Raw genomic sequence first — 24,849 nt, 5'->3', positions numbered from 1 at the left:
AAATGTAATTTATTCATGTGATGCAAAGCTGATTTTTCTGCATCATTACTCCAGATTTAAGTGTCACATGATCCTTCAGAAATCATAATCAAATGCTGATTTGTTGCTCAATAAACATTTGTTATTATTAATGTATTATCAGTGTTGAAACAGTTGGAAACCATGATACATTTGTTTCAGTAAGTTAAAAAGAACAGCATTTATTTGAAATAGAAATCTTTTGAAATCATGAATGTCTTTACTGTCACTTTAACTTTTGAGAAATTTAACCCATCCTTGCTGAATTCAATTATTGCAAAATACCTTGCTGAATAAAAGTATTCTTAGTAAGTCCAATTGTACTCCATTTTCCCCTAAAGCGATCTGAACCCAGGTGTTTTGCTGTCTCAGGGTGTGATGAGTGTGGACACCTGTCTGTGTGATGCGCCTGTAAGGAATATTGTTAGTGTTGCTTCACCAAAACGTATGCATATGACATTCCCACAGTTCTGTGACACATCATGTTTGCTGATTCTGAGAGTCCTTTGTGCTGGAGAAGTCGAGGGCAACAGCTGAGATGGCATCAGGTGTGTGCATGTTTGGGGTCTTTCTCATAATAAGGGAAAGAACAGTGATCGGGGGAGACTTGACCTTGGACTTGCAGGCAAACGCAGATCTAAATGCAAGTACACACTAATACACAGTGAACTTTAAATGAACAGTGCCTAATAAAAAAAAGCTCTTTGGGGCTCATGTCCCTGTAGGCTTAATTCTGACACTCACTCTTCCTGAAGTCTTTTTTCCCCTCATTCTCTGTGACTGCCCCTTAAGCAGTATATGGCGTGTGTGTGTGTGTGTGTGTGTGTGTGTGTGTGTGTGTGTGTGTGTGTGTGTGTGTGTGTGTGTGTGTGTGTGTGTGTGTGTGTGTGTGTGTGTGTGTGTGTGTGTGTGTGTGTGTGTGTGTGTGTGTGTGTGTGTGTGTGTGTGTGTGTGTGTGTGTGTGTGTGTGTGTGTGTGTGTGTGTGTGTGTTGCAACTTGCAAACAAGCAAAAAAGCCATCAATGAATTGATTCCAGCTGTCTATCTTTGTACAATATATACATGGGGACAAATAGGATAGTATTATACATCAAGAATGAATGGATTTAGGTTGCACTGAAATTTTTGTAAGAGTCGTTCTTCTCTTTCTATATTCTCAACAAATGGGTTTGTAAACAAAAGAAAACACAAAATATGCATATATATATATATATATATATATATATATATATATATATATATATATATATATATATACTGTATGCATAACATCTTCATGCGTAGGCTATTTTCATGTTATTCTCTTGATTCTTTGCAGCCTTGGTCGTGTTAAAGGAGATCATGATTATGTAATGTAGCTGTGTTGGGATCTGTACTGTTTCCACACACTTGAATGAGCTTTAAGAAAATGTCACTGGACATAGAATTAAATCATCACAATGTAATAAACATGCTAGACATTTGGAGAATGGTTTTATCTTGTCAACACCAAAATAGTTTGAGAGTAAAAATTCCCACTTAACTTAGCACAGAAATGTCCAGTCAATATTTGATAGCCAGTTAGCAAATTTGGACTGACAAAACTATATTTTATAGTGTAAATAGCCGAAATTGTAATTTGATAACATCGTCCAATAGAGAAAAACATTATGGTCACGGTTCATTTTGTGAAATCCAATCCGTGTCTGTCTCCATGGAGCTCCAGAGCGTCTCTCAGTGCCGAGCACACTCGGCTCTTTCCGTAAAGACGGGCGGATTTTGCCGAAGACGCTCGGCTCTTTCCCTGTTATTGAGAGATTTACGACGAGGGTACTCTGCTTTTCCAGTGTACTGGGTAATTAAAACCGATGTCTCTCGGCTCTTTTCGTCTCAAGAAACGACTAATACCGAAGTCACTCGGTACTTCCCGTACGGAGGCGCGATTGCAGCCGATTCCCTGCTCTGCGCGCGCGACTCTGGCACATCACTCATTAACGTTGTTTTGGTCTTGACCTATCCCACTTACAAGCGCATTTCTCTCCAACAAGAAAATGGAAAACGCTAACCAGGTAGGAAACACTGTTTGTGCATTTGGCAAGTTCTAATGAAAACCATGGGAAATGTTTAAATATACTGAAATGTCCATAATCAAAGTGCATCAAATGCCATTATTGTGCATGTTCGTTTGTTATTACAGATTGTGTCACTTGGGACGTTCCAAGTGCTTAAATTACCTCTGGGATTTATCCGCGTTCTGGAATGGGTAAGTGTGCGCAAAAGCACGCGTTTTTCCTCTCACCTTTCTCTAACTCGCTTTCCTTTACTTTTCTCAATTGGCTCAATAAACTTGGTCAAGGGATGTGTATAGGAGAGAGTGATTTTTACTATCGTTTTTATGTGCTCTAGTCAGTTGAATAAGTACATGTGGCACTGTCATATTTATAACAGGACTCTAATGCATTTGGGCAATTCCATTAGCCTATAATTATCGGAATTGGGCATGTTAAACGGATATTTTGCATATCCAAGTTTTGAAAACTGTTTCATTTATTTTAAACATGGAAATTAGCTACTCCTCATAAGTGTAAGTGACATATTCTGCTGATGACATGATCAATCCCATATGCATGAACCGAGGGGCTCGGGTTTATATAATGCATCAGCAGTCAATTCCGTTCATGGGTTCTGCTCTTACTCGCTTTTTGCTGCAATAAAGAAACAATTGGTGAATGTAAATGGAGGCAATTTTGATATGACCTCCAAACTCGATGTAGGCAAATTGAGAGCCAATTGTAAATATATAATTGGTGATAGCAAGGCTTACCATTATAGTACAGTTTTTGCAGATTACCTTTTTTGCTTGTCCATGCATAAGAGAGGTGATATGCTTTTAAACAAGCAGATGTGTAAATACATAGAAAAATGCATTTACTTTGATGTTTATTCCTTATGTAGGTGGTTAGCCTGATATTTGTGATTTGTGACTGTCAGTTTGCATAGTGTGTTACTTGTTTTATTCTGTGTTAACCTGCCACTAATTGAAGCCTCTAGTGTGGAAAAAAAGCTCAAATGTGTTTTCCCACGGCCATCTGATGAGTGTGGGTCAGGGAAGTTTGTGTTCGACTTGCCATGGTGTCACATTCTGGTGCTCTGACTTAATCTATTTGATGAGACTCAGAAAGTATCGTATATGTGTGTCCATCTGCAAGTCTTTCTGGACTGTTAGTGGCGTTATGTGGCTTTAGTGCCCTAACACAACGGGATTCACAGAAAGCACAACTTTCGTAGCATTAGTCTTTTCACATGCTATCATTAGCACATGACAATACATATGTGCAGAGTAGGCCTACTTGTAGCTATTAAAGATAATTTACTGTGTTTGAAATGGCAAGTGTATTGGGTTCTAACCTGTTTTCTAGATGAAAAAACAGAAATAAATAGAGTACACAGTAAAAAAAAGGTTCAATTTGGTTCAATATTGAACCCCTGGGGTTCTTGCGTTATAAAGAACTCTTTATACCAAAAATATCTATATTAGAAGAAATGTCTTAAATGATTACAGAATACTTTCATGTTTCATGAGTTTTTCTAGTGATAAAACATGTTTACTAGCTGTTTAATTCATCAAATGTTATTAAAATAAAACAAATATTAAAAGAACATTAATTAATAATTATATATATATATATATATATATATATATATATATATATATATATATATATATATATATATATATATATATATATATATATATATATATATATATATATATATATATATATATATATATATGAATAATGTCTTCTAACTTTGTAGATATTTTATGAATTACATCAAAAAACTCAAAAGGTCAAGTGCTCTCCCAGACCCTTTTTATGTCATCAAACTGTATGGAGAGGTGAAAATTAAAACATTTACAATGCCAACCATAAACGGCTCTGAGCTATGCAAATGTGAGGCAGGCATAAGTGGCAACGCCATTTTGGATAATTATTGCAATTGAATGCTGGGGGATTGAAGGATGCGATGCATCTTCTCCTGAGGAAATTAATCTCCCCGCTCTTCATTTGAAGTGTCCTCCAGATCAAAAAAAATTAGAAGCTTATCACCGGGGAAACATGCAGTCCTAATCACTTTTGGTCACACAGTGGCATTTCTCTGTGTTTCTGTCTGTGTATCTCTCTCTGCAGGTCTTTAGCTTCGTCTCTGCCTCTGTATGTCACATGTCTGTCTGCTTGTTTGGTCTTCCTGTTGTGTTTTGATTCTGTCACGTGTTCCTTTGTCTTAGTTTCCCACCACTTGTCTGTTTCTGTTGGTCTAGTCACTGCTGCATGTTCCTGTAAAGATAAGATTAAAGTTGATGTTTTATTGTGATCTTCTGAGTCTTCAGCCTGTTCCTGGGTCACCAAACGTGACACTGTAGTTTCCTCTCTGCCAATTTTTTTTAACACAGTGATTCCTGCACAGCCATCCTCATGATATTTGCTTTCTCCCCCTCTGTCTGCCTCTCAATTAATGAGCTGTTAATTAGATCACTCATTGAGACCAATGACACATATTAAAATATGCAAAATGATGTATTTTTGACGAATGGATAAATGGAATAATATATGGAATATATAATGACAGAAAAGGCGGATGCTGCGTTAATTGAAATTAATTGCATGCGTTAACGCGCTAATTTTGATTACGAATATAATATTTATAGATTTTCGAAACCACTTGTCCTAGGGTCACCAGGATTATATTAGTAGTCAAAATTAGCACATTAATGCATGCGATTAATTTGTTTAGTTTAACGCGTTAATATTTAATGCAATTAAATGCATCCTTTGGCTATATGATCATGCTCTTATTCATGCAAATTCTTTTAAACCGTTCAAGCACGAAAATCCAAAAGATAACGTGCTGTCTGTGAATGTCCTGTGAATGCTGTCTATGTGACACACACAACGCTCAGAAAGACACCAGTATCGTGAGCACAGACAGCGCGCCAGAATCGAATTCTTTTTCATGCTTGAACGAACAACAACACACAGAATTATGCCAAAATGCCCATTCTGTTGAGTATTCTCATAAGAGCAGTCTAAAATGAGTTAAATAACGTCTTAATGAATTTAAAGAGTTGTGAGAAAATGAGATGCGTGTGACAGCCATAGACTGTAAAAAAATATGGACGTAGTGTCCGTGACGTCCCCCATAGGGTCTGAAGAGCAGTTTTGAAGCCTCAAAGTCGGCTGTTGCCATCTTGTCATCGCGCGTCACTCCCGGATAACAGAAAATGGGCAAAGAGGCGGGACGTGGCTGGAGCTGAGATGACCTGATGACTAACAGACAGCAGATAAACGACAATCCACCTGTCGCTCAAAGTGGCCACGCTCTATGCAGAAATTGAAGGCTTTATATAACGTAAACAAATGGGTTAAAAAAAAAAATCACCCCCTCACAGTTGTCATGAGGGGCAAAATTAGCTGTATAGACCAAATCGAGATGCTGCATGCTTATGCAAATGGAAAGTGTCTTATCACGACCAGCTTTTGAAAATAGTGTGAAAACACGTCAATGAAATTGAGGTTTTATAGCCTCGGCCAGGGACGTCATAGGCGCACCTGCTGCACGAATAAATGAGCTCCAGCTGTAGCCATCAGATCTCTTTGTTTGAAGACCAGTCCTGAAGCATCATCAGCACGGCCTAGTGATGCAGCATCTTGTTCCACTTTATCAGGGAACAGGGTTACAGTCAAGTAACCCCAAGTGTTACCTTTCAAAAGCTACACTCAATGCTGCATGCTTATGCAAATGGGAACGAGAATACCCACGCCGCCGTGCTTGATGGTGTCTGGACCCCTTTACGGTTGTGTAGGTGTGCACACGAACGCAAGAAGCCTCAGACATTAGCTTGTGATGTCGACTCAAGGACACAAGAACCCGGAGTGGCATGAGCATCCAAGCTATAAAATCTTATGAATGTGTGCGGAAAGGACCAACCTGCAGCATCACAAACACTTTGTAAGGGAGCACCCTTTGCTACTGCAATAGATGAGGCGACTCCCCTGGTGGAGTGAGCAGTTAATCCTATAGGTGACCGCGCACCTCATAGGCAAGAGCAATAGCATCCCTGACGCAATGAGACATCGTTTGTTTAGTGGCGGCAGAACCTCTGTTACGGCCCCCATGCCAAACAAACAATTGCTCTGACTTACGCCACTGGCTAGTGTGGTGGACTTAGGCCTGAAGAGCACGGACTGGACGCAGTCAATGAAGTTTCTCCTGATCCGGCGTTGTGAACGGCGGAGGGCAGAAGGTCTCAAGAGTGACAGGATATACAGTCGAAAAGGGAACCTTAGGCAGGTAGTCAGGATGAGGATGCAAAATCACTTTCACCAAGCCTGGGGCACCCCATCCACCAGGGCATGGCAAGCTGATAGAGTGGCCACATAAACCCTGAGAGTGGAGGGGTAAATTTCTTCAAATTTCTTCAAATTTCACTGGACAGAAACCCCAAGCTCACTGCGTTTGGGGATCTCTCATTCACGGTGCCAGACAAACTGTGCCCTGGCCACCATGCGAACAACCACCTCGATAAATTCCTCGTATGGATTTACTATCATGTGAGGAACGATCGCAGGCCGTGGACCCAGAGATTCATCATCAATCCACGTTTCCCCGCGTGATCCCGAAGCGCGCTCCGGTGTTTCTTCGGCTTGCGCGGGGAAACATGAAGATTTGGTGAGCGAGCAAGCGAAAGGGACGGACCCGTTTCTTGCTCGTCAACAAACCCATTTAAGAGCCCCAAACACGGGTGAAAGTAGCCAAGACGAGCATAAAACATTCTAACTGTAAAGGCTCGCAATGCTCGCACTCGTCTGACTCAATGCAGCGACCGCATTCTCTTCCCCAAACACACACAGCAATAAACGTGCGCATCCAGTTCTGTTATTTGAAAGAGAACATGAATACACAGCGTTTTCTCTGCTGACTCGTTTCCAACTGATTAGATTTCTTTTAACTAGAACTCTTTCCACTAATGTTTCTTTGTAACAGAGATGAGAAAGAGAGAAATCTGCACACTGCCAGTTGAAAACTAACTCCTGACAAAGATCTTGAGTTGAGTCTTGAAAGAGATTTTTTCAGAGACTTTGTATAACACACCATAACACAGAGTTGGTCTGAAAACAAAAAGACCTGATGGCTACAGCTGGAGCTCATCTATTTATAGCCTCGTGCAGTAGGACGCCTATGACGTCACCGGCCGAGGCTATAAATACATCCGGGTTAATTTCATTGACGTGTTTCCACTCTTTTTTTAACAGCTGGTCGTGATAAGACACTTCCCATTTGCATAAGCATGCAGCATTGAGTGTAGCTTTTGAAAGGGAACCACAATTTGTACCAAGCTGTAAACATGTTTTTTTTTTTCCTGCTGTAAAGTTGGGCATTTTAACATGGTGCCTCTGGAGCCTGTCTCTAGCGGCCAGTCGATGAATTACAGTTTAAGTCACTTCCGCATGGCTTCAAGAGGTTGCCGCTTGGTGACTGAGGGTGCATCTTAATTCTTATTTGTGCATCCTCGTTTCCTTTCCTAACTTCCTTTCCTCCACCCCTTCAGGATGCAAGGGAAGGACACAAGGAAAAGACCTCGCGACGGAGGAATTGAATCAAGTGAAAGGATATATCTATATATAAGCTATTTATATCTATATAAGCGACTCACGTCGCTTCTCACTGATGTCTCGACCACGCCGTGAAAGCGCAGGGGTCTGAGAGGAAACTGTAATGAGTAACCTCATTTTACTATGTTAAAAACCCATTCTGATATACCGGGGATGGCCTCCCAGGCCTATGCCCGCATTGCAAGGGGTTGACTTAAGTTTGGGGACGGGCCGCTTTGTAGCAGGGACCCGGTTGCCCGGCTGGTTTGTGCTTGTGACACTGTGGGGACAGTGCTTTTTTATGTGTGGCGCATTACACTTAGAATGCTCACAGCACGAGCCGGCGAGCGAGTCAACAGGGGGGAATCTGTTTGATTTTGTGGCTCTGTGTGATGTACATACTGTGCATATTGTATAGTGGGCACACTGCCTACAGTCAGAACAGAGGAAAAGCTCTTTTTGTGATTTATTAGGGTCGCCATTAAAACAGCGTTTGTGTACAGGCGTGCGTGTTTTGCAACAGACTAGTTGGCTGTGAAAATGACATCTCCAGTTGCCTGAGTAGAGGGAGATGAGAGTCTGCGGTAGTCCGGCCGCGGCAGGACTTAACCACTTTCTCTTTCTTCCTGTGGTTAGGAAGACTTTGGAGGCTCGGGGTTCAACACGATCTTGGGTCGAGGTCCCCTTCGCTCTGGCAGGGGAGGGCGCGGTCTCGTTCCTGGACGAGGCTGGAAGACCGGCAGCGCTGCTTTAGGAGGCTGAGGGGGCGGCGCTTTGGAATGGTGGCCCGAAGTAGAGCTGGAGCATTTTGGTAGAAATTGGCGCATAGCCTGCGACGCCTTCAGTGCTTCGGTGAAGTGCTCAGCGAACCCTTTCACCGCTGGGTCAAACTGGCCGGTAGCGGAGATGGGAGAATCCAAGGAGGCTTTATCTGCCGTCAACCAGAGATGCCGCTCTAGCACAGTCGGGTTTGCCATTCTAAGGCATGCAGGGCCAAGTCAGTGGCACTGTGCAGATCGTCAGCGAATGGTAAATCCGCTGCAGGAGATTAAATCTGAATCCTATAGCATAGTATGGGCTTTTATGGCTATAAGTCATGCCCATTTAGGCGAGAATTGACGTGCTTTGGCCGCGAAGGTTCGCACGCCTCAGCCGCCTCGCCATTGGTTCGTGCAGTTGCTGCAGCACAGCCAATCAGCGCGCTAGTACGCTCTCCCTGGGTCTGCTGTGCAGCTGCACTGTGTTTTACATATATACAATTACAAGGATAATTTTTGGCTTCATATTCTCGAAAAAAGGTGTTTTCCCCATAAGCATAAGCTAAACTTAGGCAATACGAGAGTACTCTCGAAAGGGAACCTAGTTTATGAAGTCTATTCATACAGTCGATTTACTTGAAAAGTTGTTTGACTGATAGGCAGAATGACAGACCACTGAGACTGAGCAGACTGGTGATTCATTTGGTAAAATTGACTGACAGGATGGTAGTGTTTTTACTAGTTCACAGAAGAAAGGTTAGTTGACTTTAGTTGTCTGTCAGTTCACTGGAAAGTTTGACTGACTGTGGGCAGATGTGCTTTGGCTGCTTGTGTGCAGATGTGCAGAAATGTATCTGTGAAAGGTTGGCTGTCTCTCTGTTTTTCAATCTCTAGCCTGCACTCGCATGAGGCTGTGGTTTCATTACCCACCTTTTTGTCCCATGGATAAGACACAACAGACGAAAGACTGAAGTGCTAAACCGAATCAAATCACACTTGTGACTTAAAGTCCAGGAAAATATAATGAATAGTTGAACGACAGCTGTAAAACTATAAAATCTTTTTGTTAAAACCAGTGAATAACCAGTTATTTTACATGATTTGTGATTAGTTTATGACAGAAGGCAGCGGTACTGGGTCAACACATAAGCTGCAACCTGTACAAATATACGCAAACAATATACAGTCGGAACGCATCCTGGTCGGGTGGCCGATTCTGACTAACCGCTGTGACAGTCACCTCAGGGCAGGGGGAGGGGCTTTGTGATATCATGTGACCAAGTAGCCATGGAAACTCCATAGGGAGACAGCAACTGAGGAAAAGAAGGGGGGGACAGTGTTTTAAAAATAAAATGAGATTTTATGCCTACTTATGATCAGTGAAGCATACAAAGAGCGCCCAGATACACACTGGCTGTTATAGGCCTGAGTGCATTGTACAGATGGGTAATGAGCTCTGGGACCATCCAATGAGTGTTCTTCTCATTTGAGCACAGATTATCTCATAATACACTACTTACAGTTTGCAAGAAGACTGGGAAATTTTGTTCCAGCTGTGTAGGGATCTGAAAATGGTCGGAAAGACACTCGTGTTCCATTTATAGACCTGTTTAAATACATAGGCTACAGTCTGTGTTCATCAGGTTATTTGGTTAATGCATCACCATTTTTTAGCCTGTCTGACATATAGTGACTGATGCTTCCGTGCGAGAACATGGGATATTTTTACGCTTGCCACATATTGCGAATCATTGGAATGAAGCGTGGCATGAATGCAGAGGTTGGGGGATGGAAAGGTTGGGGCACTTTTGTATGTCTGTATATGTGTCTGTATATGTGTGTGTGTGTATTTATATTCAGCAGCATTTAGAAACATTCAGGAAGTGCTACGCTGTCTGAGAGAAGTGTGCAATACAGGTTGAAAGTGAAGAGGTTGACAGGCTCTTGAGCGTGTTGCGTGTGTTCAGCCATGGATAAGGGATGAGTGGATGCTCTAATGTGATACAGGTGCATTCTGATCTATATCCACTGACAAAAACAACAAAATCATTTTAGCATAATAGCATAAATAGGATGATATTATCTTCAGAGTTCACGTTATTCTGCAGTCCTCTACCAGTTGCTGTACCAAATTTTCCAGTTATTTCTTCTACTTTCCTATAAACTCAATGGTGTAGTGATCATGGTAATTGACTAGTTAGTTGGTTGTCTGAACAACTAGTCAAGTAGTCAACTCCTATATGTGCTGGTTTAGGGTCACATGCACTAAATACCAATCAGTACTTTTCTGTTTCTGCCATCTTCAATTTTGAACAACTGCCCTTTTTCCTAAATCATAACCCTTTCCAGAACATTTTCATTCAACGTTCCCAGCTGGTGGAATGAACTTCCCACCGCCATCCGAAACGCTGATTCGTTGACAACATTCAAAAGTCAACTAAAAATTCAACTCTTCCGTGAGCACTTAACCTCTTAAAAAAAAAAATAATAATAATAATAAAAAAAAAATAATAATAATTCCTCTTTCTTCCCTTTTCCCTCCCTACTCTAGCCTGTGCTACACTGAGAAATGTTCACGGACTAAGTATTTCAGGCACTTGTTGCGCTCACTCGACTCTTCATGACCAATCGCTTATTGTACCCCCAAGTTGTAAGTCGCTTTGGATAAAAGCGTTTGCTAAATGCATAAATGTAAATGTAAATAATAATACATTGTACACATTGTACACATCATCCATTAAATGCAGCTAGGTCAGAATAACACACACACACACACATATACACCGATCAGGCATAATATTATGTATGACAAGTAAAGTTCTGATAGAAAGGTGTCAGAATTCACAGTGCATCGCAGCTTGTTGCTTATGGGGCTGCATAGCCGCAGGTCGATCAGGGTGCCCATGGTGACGCCTGTCCACCACCAAAAGCGCCAACAGTGGGCATGTGAGCATCAGAACTGGACCAAGGAGCAATGGAAAAAGGTGGCCTGGTCTGATGAATCACATTTTCTTTTACATCACTTGGTGATCTAAAAGGTGATTGTCAGGTACATCTGAGTGGCACCACGATGCACTATGGGAAGAAGGCAAGCCGGCGGAGGCAATGTTCTGCTGGGAAACCTTGGGTCCTGACATCCATGTGGATGTTTCTTTGACACATACCACCTACCTAAGCATTGGTAAAACCTTTCATGGAAACGGCATTCCCTGGTGGCTGTGGCCTATATTTAAACAATATAAATATTACATGAAACACATAGACTTTGGAAAAAAATACAGAAAAAATAATGAAAATTTAAAAGAAATGTTTAAATTTGAGAGAAATGTGAGAAATGTTAGTGCTAAAATTATTAAAAATAAAACTGAAATTAAAAAACTAAAGCTAAATAGAAATAGAAATATATATATACATATATATAAAAAAAACTAAAATTATAATAAAAACTGAAAATATAAAATAGAAGCTAATCAAAAATATGAATCAATACGAATTAAATAACACACACACAAGATAATAATTATGATAATATATCAGTAAACAGACTGAGATTTTTATATTCTCTAGCTGTTCGATGCTTTAAACACACCAGTACCGTAAAATCAATCATAAGATCAATCCGAAAAAACTCCTAAAATATCTCAGACCCTCCATTTTTCTTTCCCTCCATCATTTCGCTCCTCTCTCTCTCTCATTCAGATTTGCTGTCAGTGGGTCTGTGTTGGTGTAATCTTCTCCCCTCTTCTCCTCTCTACGCTCTTCATCCTTGCCCTGCAGAACACAGCTGGGAAAGCTTGATAAACAAGCCACGGCATCGTAACACTCACCCGCTCGTAGTCACACCAGTGTGCACATGTGAGAAAGAGCGAGACAGGGAGAAACGGAGCGGAGGGATGGAGAGCAGAATGCAGCTGAAATAGATGAGAGGAGAGGGGGTGGGTCTCCAGAGCTTCTCAACATGCTTTAAGCGAGTGGGTTTAGGGTTTAGTTTGTGTGCATGTGTGCTTGTTTGTTTGGACAAGCATGTGCTTATTCATGCGAGAGTGTGCATCTAGGGCAGTGATGTGAGCTTCACTGGTTCACACTGTCTCACACACACATTCACAGTCTTTGACTTCTGTTTTTTTTTATACTGACACTTGCGGCATAATTTTTATTACCACAAACATAATTTTGATGTGTTTAAAAAATATATATATATTCACTGGGTTACAGTGAGGCACTTAGAAGTAAATGGTTCAGTTTGTAGAATAGTGAAATATAGAATAGTAAAATAGTGTAATTATTTCAGATTTTTCATTTTTAATTCGTTTTTAAAAAAATGATTCTGCTTTAATTGATTTTAATTGACAAATTTATTAATTTGTTTTTATTTCAGGTTTACTTTTTTGTAATTGTACTTTAACTTTAATTTTATTTGATTTAGTTGCCAACACTGAAAAAAAGATTATTGGAGTAATTTTTTAAGAAAATACTATTTCAGTTTTTACTTCACAATTTCACATTCAATTCAATGTTACTTGCATTTCTTCGTAATGGTTTGTAAAATGTACTAGTTATTTTTTGAGAAAAAATTATATATTATATATATTATATATATATATATATATTGATATATTGCAATTAACAAAACAATTTAGAAGTATAGTTTTAGATAACAATAACAACACTGATGTAAGAGTTAAAATACTTAGGCTACTGTTTTAATAATAAAACCAGTGATTGAAAAACGTGATTGTTAACACAATTTTAGTGTGAAAAAAAATGCTCACTAACCTTTTCTGTGTAGAGTTATAAACAATTTTACAACTTCATTGCCATGACATAAAAACCTAAAACGACTTTAAAATGACATGAACAAATTTACAGCTCAAATAATACAAGTTTTAACTAAAAACATTTATTTTATTTTTAATTATTTTGCGTTTATCAATTTTAAACCTTCAAAAATGGAACGCACCTCATTATATTTTTTGGGACATTATTTTATTGTGGTAATCAAAAATATGCCACACATAGTGTTAATTAAGCTTAACCCTTATTAAAAGCTTTATTCACACATGATACCCCACAAAATACAGGCCCTGCACACAAACGCACACACAAGTGAGCCCCATTAGGTTCCTCTAGTTTAAATTAGATTAAGTTCCTCTGCAATAATTACTGCAGATAATAAAAATATAGAGAGATATATGCAGATAAAGAAAATAAAAATAAAGCATCATCATTTAGACTCACCTGCTAATTCTGGGTCTTGACTCAAACTCCCAGAGATTCTGCAGATATGTGATCAGACCACACTTACTGCTATTTTGTGTGTTAATTAAGTTATTTCTAAGCTAAGTGTTAAATGTCTTGAAAACAATCCCCTACAAACATTTCACTGTCTGTCTGTGACTGCGTAAAAAGGCTCATGTTGCTGCTGCCACCAGATGGCACTAACATGGCTTCATTTTCTTTGCAAGTGATCACATCCACTACTGTATAATAATCCTCTTCTTACACATTAATATACAGTCCACAGTCCAAATGGCAGAAGGACCAAACGGGCAAATACTGAAGTAGCTGGTTATGAAGGCATGTTTTCCAAGAGGGAAATGTTAATGTTATGCTAATTATTTACATGGCTCGAATTCATATTATTTCTATGTTAGTGCTGTTACCCCTATTACTTTGGTGCTTAGAATGGAAACTGTTTAAATGTTACAATTTCTTAAAATGATACAGTGTGATTTCAAAAGCACCTGAAAGCATTTATACTTTTAATTTATTATTTATTTTACTGTAGTTTATATATGTTCTCAGTGCATGGAAGTTCCTTTTACAGACTATATTTCCAGTTGAGGGCAGCAGACGGCTAATTTAAAGTGACAATCACCTACTGTCTGAAAGAAATGAAATATTCATCTAAAATCAACTTATTATAGTATCACTGATGTAGGCTACTAATAGTTTTGATTAATATGTAATTCGATTTTATTTTTATATTTTCAGTTTTAGTTAAAGTTTTAGTAATTTTGTTTTTGTCATTTTTAGTACTTATTTTGTAATATGTCTATGTAGGTTTTATTTTATTTCGTTTCAGCTATTTTAGTAGCCTACTTCAAGTTAAACTAAATGGAAATGAGAAATGTTGCCAACTAGCTGAAATAAAATATGCTTACTTTGTATATTTTAACTCATTTAACAGTTATTTGTTTTTATTTATTTGCGTTTCCACTTCGGTCTAATTAGTCCAGAGACGTGGGACTGCACGCGACTGTTCCTCCCAGTCACCGACTGACAGTAGCCTAATCATTTTTGTGCAATACTGTCTGCAACAATAACAAGTATGGAGGAGATGCAAGCAGCGCTGCTTTTGCTAGTTATGTATTGGTTTACTAAATAGGTAATTAACAAAACGGCGGAAAAGAGACGAGTACCGAAAACATTTAAGTTGGCTATTATTAAACCACTTATTAAAAAAACGCAACTTGATCCTACAGAATTAGTCAATTGTAGGCAAATCTCAAATCTACCCTTTCTGTCAAAAATACTTGAAAAGGCAGTTTCCTCACAATTATGCTCCTTTTTTAGAAAGAAATGGTATCTGTGAGGATTTCCCGTCAGGATTTAGACCGTACCATAGTACTGAGACTGCTCTCATCAGAGTTACAAATGATTTACTCTTTTAATCCGATCGTGGTTGTATCTCTCTATTAGTGATACTCGATCTTAGCGCTGCATTTTATACTATCGACTACAACATTCTTTTGAATAGACTCGAAAATTATCTTGGCATTAGTGGAATAGCATTGGCATGGTTTAACCCTCAGAGCCCGACGGCATCGCCCACGACGTCACACGGCACCTCCGATAAATATCTATATTATTTCATGAAACTTTTATCGATTTTCTCACCGTTTTTTCCAGCAGAAAGCTAACGAGCTAGCCATCACGGGGGTGTCTTTGTAGCCTTTACAGAAGGTTTTCTATCCAGCCTGGAACATGTGCATCTTTTTGGAGTTGTTCAGCAATAAATCAAAACGCTTACATCCAAGATATATCCACTTGATGTCCATAATTTATAAATTTTCCGTCATTTTTGCCACTAGCGCGATGCTAGCTGCCATTTTGGATGAGGGTTTGACCAATGACAGGCTGATCCGTCATCCACGTTGGTGTGCGTCATTACGCATGAACCACAGCTCTGTTATTGTGGATAGAGAGAGAGACGCACGGCTAGTGTTGAGGAGATAGAGAGAGAGACGCGCTGCAGTTTTGTGGAGAAAGTTTGAGAAGAAAGTTTGAGGAGAAGTTCCTGATAGGAACTGTTTTGAGGCTTGGCACCAGTAAATATCCAAAATCCAAAGAGGCCAAAAGCGCCTGGACTTTTTTTGGAAAAATGTAAATAGTTTTGGTTCTGTATAAGTTATCATGTTTATTCCTGAGTTCCAGGACTCCAAAGACTTGAACAAACTGTTTTCCAGAGGAAATATGCTTAGCTTTTATTTATTTGTGTGTGTTTTCAATAAATATTTGAGTGATTCAATTTCCGTTTTATGTTTTCATTTGTCTTTATGGTCCCATACTTATTTTACATTCAGGTGACATCAATGCAACACAAATATACTGACAGTGCAACTTGTCTTGAAAAAAAAGAGGTGTGTAAATTGTCTGTGCACAACAGGGTTGATGTTTTATCTGCTTTTTTAGTAAATAACACCAGGCGGAAAATTAATTGTAAAAATACTCTTAGGTCTTAAAGGGTTAAATCATATATCTGACCGTTATCAGTTTGTAGCAGTAAATGAAGAGATGTCACACCGATCACAAGTTCAGTATGGAGTACCGCAGGGCTCAGTGCTAGGACCGTTGCTTTTCACCCAGTACATGCTATTTGCTCCAAGCAGGACTCGAACCGGAGTCTCCGGCTTGGGAGGCGGGTGTGTAATGGAGCTGTAAACCTCACTCCCCTGCCCTCAAGCAGGCTAGCAACTGACGTTAGAGGCTACACCCTTGTTAGTGCGCTTGAGGGCAGGGGAGTGAGGTTTACAGCTCCACAGCTCTACACTTGTATGACTGAAATAGCTAGCCGAGAGGCATTTCAAAGATGGCCGGCGAGTGAAATGACTTTGGTGTTGCTTGGCCACCATTCCGCTTCTGAAGAACCTAATTGCTTGTCCCGGTTCACTATGGACTTTCCCTCCTTCCAGGTTTTGTGCCTGGAGCAGAATGACCACTTCCCAAGGAGCAGTCCATGTGAGGATTTCACCACATGTGTTGAGTGAGTACTGGTGAATAATAACTTGCCATTCACCATTGGCCCGATGGACCCAGAGCCCAGTCAGCCTTCACACAGTCCGGAGCTACAGCCTGATTCCACAATAGACTGTGGAGATGGTGTGTCCTCGCAGATCCCGTCCAGCCTAAATTTTCCTATGCCTCTAGAGTGCCCCCCAGCCTCCCTCTCCCAACTCCTTTTCCCAAAACAACCAATTCCTCAACCCCGCCTCCACTGGTTCCCTTCAGCCCCTCTGCATCTCCTTCAACACTTCACTGTGAGCATCTGCCTTGGTTCTTCAGGCCACAAGCTACACCAAGACCAGAGAATCCCCTGGCTCCACCTCCAGCCTCTGAGCCCATCGCTCCACCTTGGCCTGTCGACCTATTGGCTCTGCCTTGGCTCCTCCCTCCCTTTGCTCCACCAGAAACCATCGTCCTTATGGCTGCACCGGGCTCCCTCGTTCCTCCGGCTCTGCCTTGGTCCTCGGCCCCACTGGCTTCGCTTCCGTCCTCTGGTTCCTCCTTGGACACTCGTCACCACAGCTCTACCTCGGTCTTCAGTACCATCGATGTTCTATGGGATCGTCAGCTCCACCTGGGTCTCCATCTTCGCCGGCTTCGTCACAGGAGCCTGCATCCCTGGTTCCATCTGCCAAGCAACCACCATGGCTCCTCCCTCCTGTGACTCCACCCTGGAACATTGTGCTATCTGTGTTCTGGCTTATCATCATGCCCCTTCTGCTCCTGGCTCCTCCCTGGCTACTCCCTCCTTCCACTCCCCCTTGGACTGTTTTGTTTGCCCCTGACTGCTTTTGCCCCTCTCAAGTTCCGTGTCCCCCTCAGGAACCCCCGCCCTCCCTCCTCAGTTGGACCTTGCGTGGGTTCTGCATGTCAGGATTGAGTTCTGTTTATTGTGTTTGGTTCTGTCATTCTAAGTTGACCTAATTTCCATGTCTGTACCTATTTCATTCAGTTGTTGATTAATTAACTCATGCGTTTCCTCGATTAATCTCGATGTAAAGTGGTTGTGTTTGCCTTATTCTCCTGTGGATTTAATAAAGACAGTTGGTGTTTAGATATTCTCCTTTGTCATTCGTTTGTACTCAGCCATGATTGCGTTGACCAGTTCAAGCATTGGTTTTCATTTATACTTCTGCATTGTTGTCCGCGTCAATGTGCACCGCTAAGGCAGTGTTCATGGGCATGTTGATGGTGTAACCCCCAGTATCAAGACAAAAGCCGAAGAAGAAGCAGCTTGTTTATGTTGTCGGAGTATCAGCAGCAGTGAATAGCGGCAGATAGTGGCTTTTCTTGCAGCTTGAGTTGTTGTAATACAAATTAAGCATCTTTAGTTGATTTGTAGAATTACATAAGAGGCATTAGAGGCACTGGAATACGTTTTGAAATCATGCAGAGTGCTCGTGGCGCTGTTTTCAGTATCGGTGGCTCGTGCACAGACGAGCACTTCAATCGATTGCTGTTGCGGAGACTTTACGTTATTCATTCCGTTGATTTCACAAAACGAAATGCACCCAAATGTGTCCCTGTTCTTGATATACAATCACTGATTAACATCTTTGGTTTTAATGAGAAAATAAATAAACTATACACAGCGTATATATATTCACTAACATAAATAATCTCTAGACTACAAAATATTGTGTTATATAGAAGATATAAGGATTAAACTATCATCCCATTTCTGGACACACACACTCCTATCGCAGATTTTTTAATTTATTGACCTGAGGGAGGGGTTCTGGCAGACCAATCACGGCGCTTGCAGTCCGCGTAGAATTGACCCGTTGTTACATTTTTGGAGAGGTGCACGTCAGGGTACATCGTAGGGTACGCGCGCAACACACAGCCTACAACGTAGCTACGGCATACACTTGACACAGAAGTATAAATTTGGCTTTACACTGTTTAGACACAGAGCTGCAGCCTCTTCTGATGACCCCCATTACGGAGACAGATTAGTCTCATTAATAATTCACGCAAAAAACAAGATACACACATGTGTAGCCAATTTCACATGCATAAAACCAAATTCACGTGCGCAAATTAAAATTATACATTCATAAAATACATTTCACAAATGCAAAACACAATTCGTAGATTTACAACTGTGCACAAAAACTTCTGAATGTTTAAAATGTACACGCTCATCCTGTAATGTGAATGTGCAAATCGTCATTCACGTGTGAATTGCTTTGGATTTGTGCGTGTGTGTTTTTGAGACTTTCCTGGCAGCACTCTCCTCCCACCCGGATCAGTCGTACGCTTTAGCCAATCAGATTTAAGCTTATCAATCGGCCAATCATTATCGCGTGGGGGCACCTGCTGTTACGTCATTAGCTTTCGACCACAAGCAGAGGTAGGCTATGTGCAGTGTGATCGGTTCATTTCTGTGTTTACTGAAACGAAGAAATTACAGATCAGTTGAAGTGATAGTTTATTAAATATTAACAGATGTAAGCAACTGCTGTGGTAATCAGATGTCCCATATGAAGAGGAAAATGATGCTTGTTGTGTTGGATTTTAGCTGCAGGTACAGAGACGGACATCTCTCTCAGTTACAATCACATAAATGAGTGCAAAACAATCATCTGAGTGGCGAATCCCACTTAGCACTAACCTCATCGAGATTTATTTTTATGAGCACGCATTGTTTAGTGATAGATATTATGCCATTTGTGCAACAGTATACAGTATAATCTCAAGGTTTTTAATGTCACAGGTAAATTTTGCGAAGCATAAATTTTACTTTGCCTGGCAAAAAAAAAGTTTTTATGCTGATCAGACAAAGATCAAATATGCAATTAACATCATGCAACTAAGATTACTCAGTAAACTATATTCAATTATTTTACCATCACTTCATCTCCTACTTCCTGCTCTTCATCTGCCTGTACCTTTTATACTACGTGCTGCTGACTGTTTTAAATATCAAACCAAAATCTGTTATCTGTTCTGACAGCGAGAGGTCTAGATTAAACACATTTCATTTGTTAACTTTTCACCTGATGTATTGCACTTAAATGTATCATTTGGCCATAAATATTGATTTACTTATCAATCTACTATATATATATATTGGTATGGATGCAACAGACACTTATGGCTGTATTTAAAGCTACACTATGTAACTTTTCCGTCCACTAGAGGTCGCCTGTTCAAAACAAGGGCGTAGTTTGATGACGCCACGTTTGAGCGCAGAATCTCGGGACATGTGGTCTTCACCTCACAGCCGGTGGGAAACAGTCAGGATAGGACTGGGGCAGAAATCATGTTCATGGATGCGATTATTAACATAACTGTAGTCTGAAGCAGAGCAGGAGCGAGTGTTGTGGAGCTGAGCAAGGCCGCAGGAGCGATTGAAGAGCGGGACTGTTATTATGGCATAGTCGCTGGCGGGACTTTTATTATGACACGGTTGCCGGCGGCACTTCCTCTTCTCCAGTGCTGAATGTGTGAGGTAACGCAGCTCTGTTTATCGTATTAGATATATCTGAGTGTGTTGAAAAGGAAGTTATGACGTTCGCTCGGCGGCTGCTATGACACTTGTTCACAATGCAGTGAGAGTAAAGTGTTTCACTGAATAAAACCGGAGACCGAGGGTGACGCAGATATGACGCAATCGACAGGCGACTCCCTCACACGCATAGCTCACACGTCCCGGCTCCTTGGTTAAAATAGCAATTTTCTCACGATTTACAAATAGTTGAAAACATTTGGGATATTCTAAGTACTCAACTGAACAAAATATATAACACTGGCCTAGTGGTTTCTGGATGTTTTACTGCAAAAATCCTACATAGTTCACCTTTAATGCACATTTATTTTATTTCAACGCTAGGGCTCATGTTTGTCAGAGCACAACATACATACACAATCTTATAGAGGAATGTCATGTCTTCGTCCTTGCTTGGCAACACCATGTGAATCGGTACTTTATCTGACAAAATAGTGTACTTGTTGCGGACGGTTACAATCACCCTTTCCACGTGAATTCGGAGGTGGGCATTTTTTCTTGTGCTCCCCACATCTCTTGCATCCAGCTGACAGCGTTCTTTTGTGAAAGCAGGGATCTTTACCTCGGCACACATAAGTCCCACACTGTCCTTTATGTCAAAGCCGCGATCAGCCAACACCATATCCCCAGGTAACAGTTTGTCTTACAAGCGCGATCCAAGCGAGCCGACGACTCTTTGTTACCTCGGATACTTGGTCTCCGTGGTTGTGTCTCCAAGCAGGAAAGAGGTGGAAAGTTAATCAATTTTCGAACTTTTTCCCATGGCGATTATGTGTTCTAGTGTTACACCCCACAATACAGCAACGGTTTACCATGGTTTCCAATAATAACGCCAAATTAAGACACACGACTGAGAGGGAGCACGTCTATAAACAGTGCGCAGTAGTCCGAGTAGCAGCAAATGAGGCCATCAACATGGCCGCCACGCAAAGTAATGACGTCATACGCCCGAGCCCTATTTGGTTTTATGCATGTGAAATTGGCTACACATGTGTGCATCTTGTTTTTTGCGTGAATTATTAATGAGACTAATCTGTCTCCATACATTACAGAGCACTCAATGTTAAAGCCATATTCAAAACAAATTAGCAGTTCTCTGATGAGCATCAATGCGCTGTCGATACAGGGCCACTTCTTCTGCAGTGCTCTACCGATTCACATAAATGAGAAATTGGATTCCCTGAGACTCTCAAGCTAAGACCACTGGGTTTAAATAAATACTTCCTGTGTAGCTCAATACTAACCACAAGAGAAATTAATTTCAAGCTCAGTTTCAAAGGCTTTTCTTTTTCTGATACACTCAGCCGTGAAATATGATTGTGACTGTCTGATTTTTGCAGCACTGAAATAAAGGATTTTTTGTATTATTAAAAACTATTTGATTATTATTATTATAATTTTTTTTAAATTCTGTTACATTAATATAAAGTTAATTCACTTCTAGATAACCAGTTGTGTTTACAAGTCCAAGATTTTTTGGTGGTGAACATTACATTACCATAAAAAAGGAAGTATTGTTCTTGTTATTGTAAGTTCTTATTCCCTATGTTTTTTTTTCTAATTTTATTATGATAATATATGGGCAAGATCAAAATTTTGGAAAATGTAATAGTTAAACGCTCTTAAAAATCTGAAAAAAAAAACTATTATAAACTTTCTATAATAATAATAATAATAATAAGTACATTTTATTTATTTGTTCGCTTGTTTGTTTATTTATTTAATAAGCCTAATGGACAAAAGTCTTTTAATTCTTTAAATTGTAGAATCATCCAATTATCCATAGATGTAAAGCTTCTTGTAAAAACAACAACAACAACCAAGAATAAGAGGAAGGGAGAGAAAATGGCAGAATAAGTTTGATGGAGTCATTCAGTGCAGTTTGTTAATGACATAGAACTCTAGAGACCTCTCATTCTAATCAAATGATACTGTAATATAGCTCTGTAACATTTTTCACACTTTAAACCAGTAGACAGTTTTTGTCCATAATGATTTACCACTAAATAACAGTAATACCAATTATATCCACTCCAGCATGTAACATCTCTCCCACTGGGAGGATGTTCTGTATCTCTGCAATATATTGCAATGAAATGGATCATTGTCAGAGTACAATGCAGATATTGCAGTGTTCAGTCTGTCCTTTAGCTTTCTGGGAATATGTGTGAGTGCGAATATATGTGCCTGTGTGTCTGAAATTGTTTAGCAGCCCTGGATCTGGTGCAGCTCAAAAATGTGAGGCTCAATGTTCGACACCTCGATGAGGGAGTGTGGGAGCTGTTCGCCAGCGACACTGTGGCATAGGTGGCTTTGAAGTTACACATACTGTATTTTCATGAGTTCCTCATTAAAAAGTTTTTGTTACCATTTATCTAAGATGAGTTCTGTCATGACAACTCTCTGAGTGTTTGGCATGGTACTGGGTATGAAGATGTTGATATGTTTGGTCTTGGCGGAATAGATCTGCTACGCTGCGGGTGGGACTTGCTACTGCCAATACATACACGACACGCTGCTGTGAGCATGTAAGACATGCTGCTGCTGTAAAGTAGAGCATACATGAATTACCCGTAGCAAATCTATACAGGTGGAGCTAGGGAAGGTGGAGAGTTTCTGAAAGCGTGCTGCACTGCTAAGGCAAATGCTACCAAAGTATTTGAATGTTGAGCACGCAAGCTCATTGGCTACTGATACAGCAGGAACCAATCAGCTGTGCCCTAAAGATGACATTGTGATTACGAGCAGGTAGATAAAAGACCTATTAGCCTGCACCATCTAGAGTTTCATGACAGAACTTTTAATTTATCCCAATATACTGTAAGTCTTAATCACAAACAGTACAGAAAAATGTGGAGGCCCTAAATCTATCAGATATTAAATGTATAGACTAACTTCAGTTTGGTTTGTTCTCTGGCAGTTTCTTATTAGATCTACAAATTTACATTTAAAGGTCCCATGGCATGGCATTTTTCTATTCTTTTATAATGTTTCCTGAGGTGTACTTATATTGTTAGTATGATTTTTACATCATAAAATGTCATAATTTAGAAATAAAAGGCATTTTTTTCAATACTGATGTTTGCCCTGTGGCTGAATGCCCTGTTTCAAGAGGCGTGTTTGCTGTGAGACTTCAGTAAAAACGCCCACTGTTGTGATTGGCTGACATCTTTGCATTTGAAATGAGCGGAGGGGGCGTGGTTTAACGAGGTCTACGAGGCACGAGCAGGCACGAGCTGCTGCCAGAGAGACAGATGGACCGGAGTTCACTTCACATCAGTTCTGTCAGTCTCAGTTCAGTGAACGGTTGTAGTTACAGCATATACTTCAGGTTATTAGTCTATTTCTAGTCGGAGGGACTGTCACTCATGTCAGAAAGTTAGTAACTTTAGTAAATTATGTATCAGCGCTGACTGGAGACGCGAACCGTTTAGAACGATTCAGTCCGATTTGGTGAACTGATTCGGTTCACTAAAAAGAACCGGTTCAAAAGAGAGATTGTTCGCGAACCGTACATAACTAACGTAACAGAGACTGAGCTCAGCGATTGCTAACAAAGTTATTTATAGTAACTACTGAGTTATGAGAGCGCTGTCAGTCAGCGCGAGTTTATTGTGTTTGTATCTGAGAGTTCTGAATAAACACGAGTCCCAGTCACACCGAGTCTGTCTTCATCATTATTACCAACTTTGTAACACATGCAAAGTACGATTACAGCTGTCGAGATGAACGAGTTACGAGTAAGTGTTGATAATAGCATTATTTTTAGATATGTTCTATCATATGAAAACCGTCAGTGACGCGCATTGAGTACACAGCGCAAACAAAGACACAACAGCAGTAATCGAATGTAATCCAGTTTATTGTGGGGAAAGCTGGCTAGCCTAGCCGGATACGCTCACGCTTACCCCCCTTCTGCTTAAACTCGCGCCACGTAAGGCGCCTCCGCTGTGGGCCAGATGCAGTACTGGGGGTCGGGGATGTTGAAGGCCGACCGGCCAGTGCAGCCCGAGCTTCGGCGTGTGTGAGGTTTATCTCTAAAGATGTTACTCTGCTAATGTTGAGCAGAAACGACTGGATGCACATTTTAGAACAGATAGACGCAACGAGGACGTACAAAAACACTGACTCACAAGATAGAAAACACGAAAACACCGTTCTGTCGGGAGAGAGAAGCCGCAGTGTGTGCACGAATAATAAATAATTAGCTACACATAAGAAATCACTGATCACAGATCAGAAGGAACTGAAAAAAGACTTCTGTTTTCATTTGTACATCCAAACACTGAGAAACTGCCAGCATTCACTTGTTCACAAGCAATGATCTCTCGAGCGCTTGCATGGGTGTGCCAGATTCTCTGGGTGGAGGAAAGGGAGGTAATCGTTCCTGCTTGGACGTCAAACCAGGAGACTTCAGGATTGGCTAGTCTGGCCTGTCATTTTCTCAAGGGCAGAGAAAGACAGCCAGAACTCGGGTTTACACCGATCAACATTTCTATCCACTTGGGAACAATATTCAGGCTAGGGGAACTCATATTAATGTTGAAAAACCTCATAAAATTAAAAATTTCATGCCATGGGACCTTTAAAGGACATTCTAAATGTTTACTTAATGGGTTTTCGTAATGTGATTCATAAT

General features: G+C 40.5%; 1 protein-coding gene across 1 annotated transcript in view; it reads left to right on the top strand.

The window, feature by feature from the left end:
* The first annotated feature begins 1,965 nt into the window (after positions 1 to 1,965).
* synpra (synaptoporin a) overlaps positions 1,966 to 24,849 on the top strand; it is a 51,119-nt gene continuing 28,235 nt past the window's right edge. Inside the window, exons 1-2 of the mRNA XM_079844476.1 lie at positions 1,966 to 2,066; positions 2,195 to 2,260. Of these exons, the coding sequence (XP_079700602.1) occupies positions 2,049 to 2,066; positions 2,195 to 2,260 (84 nt within the window). The 5' untranslated portion in view covers positions 1,966 to 2,048. The remainder of the gene's footprint in view (positions 2,067 to 2,194; positions 2,261 to 24,849) is intronic.

This window comes from Gobio gobio (genome assembly GCF_949357685.1).
Source record: "Gobio gobio genome assembly, chromosome: 19".
NCBI lineage: Eukaryota > Metazoa > Chordata > Actinopteri > Cypriniformes > Gobionidae > Gobio > Gobio gobio.
This window is presented reverse-complemented; position numbering and strand designations above follow the sequence as displayed.